The sequence below is a fragment of the Anomaloglossus baeobatrachus genome, chromosome 11, assembly GCF_048569485.1.
Source record: "Anomaloglossus baeobatrachus isolate aAnoBae1 chromosome 11, aAnoBae1.hap1, whole genome shotgun sequence".
Classification (NCBI taxonomy): Eukaryota; Metazoa; Chordata; class Amphibia; order Anura; family Aromobatidae; genus Anomaloglossus; species Anomaloglossus baeobatrachus.
Genome location: NC_134363.1, coordinates 18,294,037 through 18,304,197, shown reverse-complemented (window position 1 = coordinate 18,304,197; position 10,161 = coordinate 18,294,037). Strand labels below are relative to the sequence as shown.

The window sequence follows — 10,161 nt, the reverse complement described above, 5'->3', positions numbered from 1 at the left end:
TGACCTAATAATAATACCGCTCTTTAGACCTGCAAACATATTGTCCTGATGACACAGCTGATGATGTGAGCTGAACTTTTTGACTCCCAAATACCATATTTCTGTGTAACATGTCCTGACACCTGAGAAATCGAGCACTCCTTCTACTGCGAAGGTATGCGAGAAAAGGATTGGCCTCGGTGTCCCACCTTCATCTACAAACAGCCTCTGGGGTGGATCTCCATCCAGTGTTCATGACTCGTAGAGAAAGTCTTCTGAAAAGACGACCGGGGAGTAATCCAAAGACAGAGGAACGTTTTGACGAATGCTAAAAGTGATGCTCCTAGTTGTGGTCCTATGTCTGATCTCCACTCTTCCACCCACCGGTACGTATGGCTCTTCTCTGGAGGATCTAGTCCTTCTCTTCTGAGTATTGGGATTAGATTAATGTAACATGATAAGGTTTATTATGAGCTGGAAAGATACAGATACTTTGTAAATACTCAAAGAACTTCACCGGGCAAAGCAAGAACAACAGGTAGGAACCTGCTCATGAGGGTCTTCAAGCTGCAAGGTAAGGGCAAAGTAGGTAGAAACTGCTCATTTGTTAGAGTGGTGGGCAAATGGTTATTGTTGCAGGCTTTTATTAAGAAGATGGATTTATATTTTGGGTGATTTGATGATTTCGAGCAAGAGGGAGCATTTCACTTCAGAGGGAACATTTATGTCTTCTTTTTGGCAAAGGGGTGGTACGTCAATGTGTGATACCTCACTTCTCCCTCTCACTTATCATTATTGTTTAATGACCTGCAGGTTGAAGTCGAGCCATTGCGATTTTAATGGATGAACCCCCTGTAGGAACATTGATCTTTTACAGCCTAGACAGGTCCACTAGGGTCTTCTCCAACAAGCTAGGTACACCAGGTTCTACTCTGCCTAGATAGGTCCACCAGGGTTTTCTCTGCCTAGATAGGTTCACCAGGGTCTGCTTTGCCTTGATAAGTTCACCAGGATCTCCCCACCTAGATAGTTCCACCAGGTTCTTCTCTGCCTAGATAGATCCACCAAGGTCTTCTTCGCCTAGATAGGTCCACCAGGGTCATCTCCATCAAGGTTGGTCAACCAGGGTCTTCTTTGCCTAGATAGGTGCACCATGGTCTTCTCTGCCTTGATATGTCCACCAGGGTCTTGTCCACCTAGATAGGTTCATTAGGGTATTCTCCACCAAGCTAGGTCCACCAGGGTCTTCTTTGCCTTGATAGGTTCACCAGGGTCTTCTCCACCTAGATAGGTCCACCATGTTCTTCTCTGCCTAGATATGTTCACCAGGGTCTTCTCCACCTAGATATGTCCACCAGGTTCTTTTTTGTCTAGATACGTCCACCAAGATCCTTTCGCCTAGATAGGTCCACCAGAGTCTTCTCCACCAAGCTAAGTCCACCAGGCTCTTCTCTGTCTAGATAACTGCACCAGGGTCTTCTCTGCCTTCATAGGTCCACTAGGGTCTTCTCCGCCTAGAAAAGTCCATTAGAGTCTTCTCCACCAAGCTAGGTCCACCAGAGAGTCTTCTCTGCCTAAATGGGTCCACCAGGGTCTTCTTTACCTTGATAGGTCCACCAGAGTCTTTTTTGCCTTGATAGCTCCACCAGGTTCTTCTCCACCTAGATAGGTCCATTAAGATCCTCACCTTGATAGGTCAACCATGATTTTCTCCACCAAGCTAAGTCCACCAGGCTCTTCTCTGCCTAGATAGGTGCACAAGGTTCTTCTCTGTCGTGATAGGTCAACCAGGGTCTTCTCCGCCTAGATAGGTCCATCAGAGACTTCTCCACCAAACTAGGTCCACCAGAGTCTTCTCTGCCTAGATAGGTCCACCAGGGTCTTCTCTGTCTAGATAGGCCCACCAGGGTCTTCTTCACCTAGTTCAACATTTGGCATCAATGGTTTGTCAAATATTCGAAGCTGGTGTCAAGTTAACTTTTGTTAGATCTTTAAATCACTTTTCTCCAGCTGAGTCCCCTCTTCTGCCCTATTCTTCATACTGGTAGTTGATATTCATATTTTTCAGTAGGGAGCAGGGAGACGGATGGTCTTGGTGGACAGTTCCTTGGTTTTAAAGATAAACTCCCAACGGGTGTCCATATGAGATGACAAGTCCCATTACTGTCACAACTAAATACTATCCGAAAAAGCGTTATATGGTCCAGTGACACCATGGGAACTGTTTTATGGTGCATGGAGACCATCTGATCATTGAATATGACTTTTTTCGTTTTACAGCCTATTCCCTGAACTGTACAGAATGCAGAACAACAAATTCCACCTCGTGCACCGGGGACAGTGTGTTGTGCAGTAACACATTTGTCTGCGCTTCCTCCTACACGGAGACTCTGAATAACGGTAAGCATTGGAGACAGCTTGTAGCATGAATTAAAGGGAATCTGTCAGCAGGTTGTAATCTGAGAGCAGCAGGATGTGTGTGTCACGTATAGACTGTGCTGTTGTTTCAATAAAATCAATGTTTTATCAACAGGAGATTATCACCGCAGGACTAGGTGTCTCGTGCCTGCTAGTCGAACTCCGCCCATAACACTGATTAATAGCTGGTAAAGAGTGATGTGGGTGGGGTTATACAGGGCTCAACATTCTGAGCACTACTAGATCTACAGATGAGAAAACTACAGCAAGTAGCCTAGTAAGTGACACATTGTTGAAATCAAGGTATCAGGCCCTATATGATACTGCTCTTAGATTACATAGTAAAAACCTGCTGACAGACAAAGTGAATAGTAAAAATATCAAATTCACAAGAATTTAATAATAATAATAATAATAATAATAATAATAATAATTAATTAATAATAATTTTGGCTGAAAATTGAGATTAAATTAATTTGCCTCAAACTGACTTGTTCATCATCTGTAAGTATAGTGACTCTTCATTTATTGATCTCCTGTATACTGTCCACAGATGGAACCAGATCTTCAGAGCTCATCCGGTCCTGCGCGCCGAGCAGTCAGTGCAATGTAACCGGGAGCGTGACTCTACCATCTGGACGGATGTGGATGTTCACATCATGCTGCGATTCTGACAACTGCACGTCCCCCATTGTCACAGGTGAGTTCCCGTCCTTTTTTTTTATTTTCTCTCTTTACTTTCTATGATGCCATACTCATCACATGGGGACAGAGATTCCCTTTTAACCCCTTCACAACCTTGGATGTACTGGTATGTCTTAGGTTTTTTCCCTGCCTTTGATGCAGGCTCACATGCCAAGCCCACATCTTTCCTGGCAGATGATGGCTGATATAATCAGCCCTCATGTCCCTCCTACAGCCGCGGGTGGATTGGAGATCTGCCCGAAGCAGCTCATCACATGGAGACAGAACATCCCTTTTAACCCCTTCACAACCTTGGATGTACTGGTATGTCTTAGGTTTTTTTCCCTGCCTTTGATGCAGGCTCACATGCCAAGCCCACATCTTTCCCGGCAGATGATGGCTGATTTAATCAGCCCTCATGTCCCTCTTAGAGCCGCGGGTGGATTGGAGATCTGCCCAAAGCAGTTAGCCAGTTAAATCCAGTTGTTAATCTCTGACAGCGGGATATAACAAGCCAGCCGGGAGCGCATTATTCCCCGCTCCCATTGGAGCTTCTGTGACGTCATCAAGGAGCACCAATACGTTTTTATGACAGCCAGGGGTCAGCTGATGACCCCTGTGTCTATCATTACGATCTGCCTGTGAATGCTGCGAGCCACCATCATAGTGGATCGTGATTTCTGATGTACAGAGCGGTTCTGATACAGACACTAATGCCAACACCGATGCTGATGCCGATGCTGAGGCTGATACTGATACCCACACTGAGGATGATGCCGATTCTAATGCTGAGGTTGATGCTGACTTTGATGATGTCAACGCCAATACTGACACTGATGCCAGCACTGATGATGAAACTGATTCTGACGCTGACACGGAGAACTATGTTGAGGCTGATGTTGACGCTTATGCTGAGGCTGACGCTAACACTGATGTACTGCTCTGTAAAGCACAAGCGATTGGACGATGGTAGCTTACTGATACTGATGCTAATGCTGAGGCTGATGCCGACGCTGATGCTAACACTGAGGCTGATGCCAATGCTGACGCTAATCCTAATGCTGAGGTTGAATCTGATTCTGATAATGATATCAACACTGACCCTGATGCCAATGCTGACACTGATACTGATGCCAATGCTGACACTGATACTGATGCCAATGCTGACACTGATACTGATGCTGATGCTGACACTGATGAAGATGTTGATGTTGAAGCTGATGCCGATGCTGATGTACTGCTCTGTAAAGCATGAGCAATTGGACTATGACAGCTTACTGAGGCTGATCCTAACGCTGAGGTTGATGCTGACTCTGATGATGATGTCAATGCTTACACTGATGCCAATGCTGATGATGAGGGTGATGCTGACACTGATGTTGATGCTGACTCTGATACTGATGTTGATGCTGACTCTGATACTGATGTTGATGCTGACTCTAATACACTGATGTTGATGCTGACTGATACTCTGATGTTGATGCTGACTCTGATACTGATGTTGATGCTGACACTGATACTGATGTTGATGCTGATTCTGATGTTGATGCTGACTCTAATACACTGATGTTGATGCTGACTGATACTCTGATGTTGATGCTGACTCTGATACTGATGTTGATGCTGACACTGATACTGATGTTGATGCTGATTCTGATGTTGATGCTGACTCTAATACACTGATGTTGATGCTGACTGATACTCTGATGTTGATGCTGACTCTGATACTGATGTTGATGCTGATTCTGATGTTGATGCAGACTCTGATACTGATGTTGATGCTGACTCTTATACTGATGTTGATGCTGATACTGATGTTGATGCTGACTCTGATACTGATGTTGATGCTGATTCTGATACTGATGTTGATGCTGACACTGATACTGATATTGATGCTGATTCTGATGTTGATGCTGACTCTGATACTGATGTTGATGCTGATTCTGATACTGATGTTGATGCTGACACTGATACTGATATTGATGCTGATTCTGATGTTGATGCTGACTCTGATACTGATGTTGATGCTGATTCTGATGTTGATGCAGACTCTGATACTGATGTTGATGCTGATACTGATGTTGATGCTGACTCTGATACTGATGTTGATGCTGATTCTGATACTGATGTTGATGCTGACACTGATACTGATATTGATGCTGATTCTGATGTTGATGCTGACTCTGATACTGATGTTGATGCTGATTCTGATGTTGATGCTGACTCTGATACTGATGTTGATGCTGACTCTGATACTGATGTTGATGCTGACACTGATACTGATGTTGATGCTGATTCTGATGTTGATGCTGACTCTTATACTGATGTTCATGCTGATACTGATGTTGATGCTGACTCTGATACTGATGTTGATGCTGACACTGATACTGATGTTGATGCTGATTCTGATGTTGATGCTGACTCTGATACTGATGTTGACGCTGATACTGATGTTGATGCTGACTCTGATACTGATGTTGACGCTGATACTGATACTGATGTTGATGCTGACTCTGATACTGATGTTCATGCTGACTCTGATACTGATGTTGATGCTGACTCTGATACTGATGTTGATGCTGACACTGATACTGATGTTGATGCTGATTCTGATGTTGATGCTGATTCTGATACTGATGTTGATGCTGACACTGATACTGATATTGATGCTGATTCTGATGTTGATGCTGACTCTGATACTGATGTTGACGCTGATACTGATGTTGATGCTGACTCTGATACTGATGTTGACGCTGATACTGATGTTGATGCTGATACTGATGTTGACTCTGATACTGATGTTGATGCTGACTCTGATACTGATGTTGACTCTGATACCGATGTTGACGCAGATACTGATGTTGACTCTGATACCGATGCTGACTCTGATACTGATGTTGATGCTGACTCTGATACTGATGTTGATGTTGATGCTGACTCTGATACTGATGCTGATGTTGACGCTGATACTGATGTTGATGCTGACTCTGATACTGATGTTGACTCTGATACTGATGTTGACTCTGATACTGATGTTGACTCTGATACTGATGTTGATGCTAACTCTGATGCTGATGTTGATGCTGACTCTGATACTCTGATGTTGATGCTGACACTAATACCGATGTTGATGGTGACTCTGATACTGATGTTGATGCTGACTCTGATACTGATGTTGATGTTGATGCTGACGCTGATGCTGATGTTGATGCTGACGCTGATGCTGATACACTGCTCTGTAAAGCACAAGTGACTGGACGATAGCAGCATACTGCTAAATATGATAAAATAAAAAGTTAAAAAAAATATAAATAAGAAAAACACTAAAAAAATCCTCACACAGTCCCAGATCCTAAAAAAATTTAAAAAATGTTGCAGTTGTTGGAAAAAGGTGCCAAAAGAAAAACTTTTATTTTTTTTTTTTAACAAACTCCAGATTTTTTTTAAATAAAAAGTCTATACTTGTTTTGTATTTATGTAGTGACCAAGGGAATCATACTGCTGGGACACGGTAAATTAAAAAAATCATTTATGGAATTTCACTTTTTTTTTGAAATTTCGCTACACTTGGAATTTTTTTTCCTCATTTTTCCAGTACAATATATGGTAAAAGATATGGTGTCATTCAAAAGTACAACTCATCCCACAAAAAACAAGCTCTCATATGGCTATGTTGTTAGAAATGTAAAATAAAATGTATGGCTCTTGAAAGAAGAGGAGGAAAAAACAATAATGAAAAAGCGGAAAATATCCGGGTAGTGAAGGGGTTAAAGCTTCAAATTAGAAAAAAAAATCATATTCTTTATTTATTACTTGTCATCAGATTATTATTGTTATTATTATTATTAGTTTTGGCAGAAACTTTACAAATGCGAGTTGTCAAAGTTTAATTTACTTCATGTATAAATTTATAACTTTCTGTAATCAAATATTAAAAAAAGTGATATAAAAATAAAAGAAAAAATTCCTCCAAACTTGTCTATAGAAAAATTATCCCACCACTGGAGGGAGCTGTGGAGCTGACTGCAGACAGTGTGCTGTGTATATCTCAAAAACACCCTGGTGGTGGCTGCATTGTCTATGCAATGGGTTTGGAACTAGGTATCAGCTACTGATCCTTTTATTTTCTCCCCCTTCCTAGCGCCATCATTCAGTTTAAACCCCAATGGGGTGATCTGTCCGAGCTGCCAGGCGTCAGACTCGGACTGGTGTTACAGTGGCAGTACCATCCCCTGCTCAGCGAACGAGAGCGTCTGTGTCCTGCACACCACAACAACAGACGGTAAATACATTTCAATTTATATAAATGTAAAATTTTGTAAAGAAAATGTTACAAATCTGCAGTAAAATAGTAAAATGATACATTAGCCCAGATTAAATAAGTTATATATAATTATATACGGGAGATGCACAGGTTATACCGACTGTACATATATAATTATATACAGGAGATGCACAGGTTATACCGGCTGTACATATATAATTATATACAGGAGATGCCCAGGTTATACCAGCTGTACATATATAATTATATACAGGAGATGCCCAGGTTATACCAGCTGTACATATATAATTATATACAGGAGATGCCCAGGTTATACCGGCTGTACATATATAATTACATACAGGAGATGCCCAGGTTATACCGGCTGTACATATATAATTATATACAGGAGATGCCCAGGTTATACCAGCTGTACATATATAATTATATACAGGAGATGCCCGGGTTATACCGGCTGTACATATATAATTATATACAGGTGATGCCAGGTTATACCAGCTGTACATATATAATTATATACAGGTGATGCCAGGTTATACCAGCTGTACATATATAATTATATACAGGAGATGCCCAGGTTATACCGGCTGTACATATATAATTATATACAGGAGATGCCTAGGTTATACCGGCTGTACATATATAATTATATACAGGAGATGCCCAAGTTATACCGGCTGTACATATATAATTATATACAGGAGATGCCCGGGTTATACCAGCTGTACATATATAATTATATACAGGAGATGCCCGGGTTATACCAGCTGTACATATATAATTATATACAGGAGATGCCCGGGTTATACCAGCTGTACATATATAATTATATACAGGAGATGCCCGGGTTATAGCAGCTGTACATATATAATTATATACAGGAGATGCCCAGGTTATACCAGCTGTACATAGATAATTATATACAGGAGATACCCAGGTTATACCAGCTGTGCATATATAATTATATACAGGAGATGCCCAGGTTATACCGGCTGTACATATATAATTATATACAGGAGATGCCCAGGTTATACCGGCTGTACATATATAATTATATACAGGAGATGCCCAGGTTATACCGGCTGTACATATATAATTATATACAGGAGATGCCCAGGTTATACCGGCTGTACATATATAATTATATACAGGAGATGCCCAGGTTATACCGGCTGTACATATATAATTATATACAGGAGATGCCCAGGTTATACCGGCTGTGCATATATAATTATATACAGGAGATGCCCAGGTTATACCGGCTGTACATATATAATTATATACAGGAGATGCCCAGGTTATACCGGCTGTACATATATAATTATATACAGGAGATGCCCAGGTTATACCAGCTGTACATATATAATTAGGAAATACCCAGGTTATACCAGCTGTACATATATAATACATATATAATTATATACAGGAGATGCCCGGGTTATACCAGCTGTACATATATAATTATATACAGGAGATACCCAGGTTATACCAGCTGTACATAGATAATTATATACAGGAGATACCCAGGTTATACCAGCTGTACATATATAATTATATACAGGAGATGCCCAGGTTATACCAGCTGTACATAGATAATTATATACAGGAGATACCCAGGTTATACCAGCTGTGCATATATAAATATATACAGGTGATGCCTAGGTTATACCGGCTGTACATATATAATTATATAAAGGAGATGCCCAGATTATACCAGCTGTACATATATAATTATATACGGGAGATGCACAGGTTATACCGACTGTACATATATAATTATATACAGGAGATGCCCAGGTTATACCGGCTGTACATATATAATTATATACAAGAGATGCCCAGGTTATACCGGCTGTACATATATAATTATATACAGGAGATGCCCAGGTTATACCGGCTGTACATATATAATTATATACAGAAGATGCCCAGGTTATACCAGCTGCACATATAAAATTATATATATATAGGAGTTGCCCAGGTTATACCAGCTGTGCATATATAATTATATACAGGAGATGCCCAGGTTATACCAGCTGTACATATATAATTATATACAGGAGATGCACAGGTTATACCGGCTGTACATATATAATTATATACAGGAGATGCCTAGGTTATACCGGCTGTACATATATAATTATATACAGGAGATGCCCAGGTTATACCAGCTGTACATAGATAATTATATACAGGAGATACCCAGGTTATACCAGCTGTGCATATATAATTATATACAGGAGATGCCTAGGTTATACCCGCTGTACATATATAATTATATACAGGAGATACCCAGGTTATACCAGCTGTACATAGATAATTATATACAGGAGATACCCAGGTTATACCAGCTGTACATAGATAATTATATACAGGAGATACCCAGGTTATACCAGCTGTACATAGATAATTATATACAGGAGATACCCAGGTTATACCAGCTGTGCATATATAATTATATGCAGGAGATGCCCAGGTTATACCAGCTGTACATATATAATTATATACAGGAGATGCCCAGGTTATACCAGCTGTACATATATAATTATATACAGGAGATGCCCAGGTTATACCGGCTGTACATATATAATTATGTACAGGAGATGCCCAGGTTATACCAGCTGTACATATATAATTATATACAGGAGATGCCCAGGTTATACCGGCTGTACATATATAATTATATACAGGAGATGTCCAGGTTATACCGGCTGTACATATATAATTATATACAGGAGATGCCCAGGTTATACCGGCTGTACATATATAATTCTATACAGGCGATGCCCAGGTTA

The 10,161-nt window shown here is 40.7% G+C and overlaps 1 protein-coding gene across 1 annotated transcript in view; it reads left to right on the top strand.

Moving 5' to 3' along the window:
• The first annotated feature begins 224 nt into the window (after positions 1-224).
• LOC142255709 (uncharacterized) overlaps positions 225-10,161 on the top strand; it is a 33,551-nt gene continuing 23,614 nt past the window's right edge. Inside the window, exons 1-4 of the mRNA XM_075327165.1 lie at positions 225-365; positions 2,260-2,379; positions 2,951-3,097; positions 7,223-7,363. Of these exons, the coding sequence (XP_075183280.1) occupies positions 305-365; positions 2,260-2,379; positions 2,951-3,097; positions 7,223-7,363 (469 nt within the window). The 5' untranslated portion in view covers positions 225-304. The remainder of the gene's footprint in view (positions 366-2,259; positions 2,380-2,950; positions 3,098-7,222; positions 7,364-10,161) is intronic.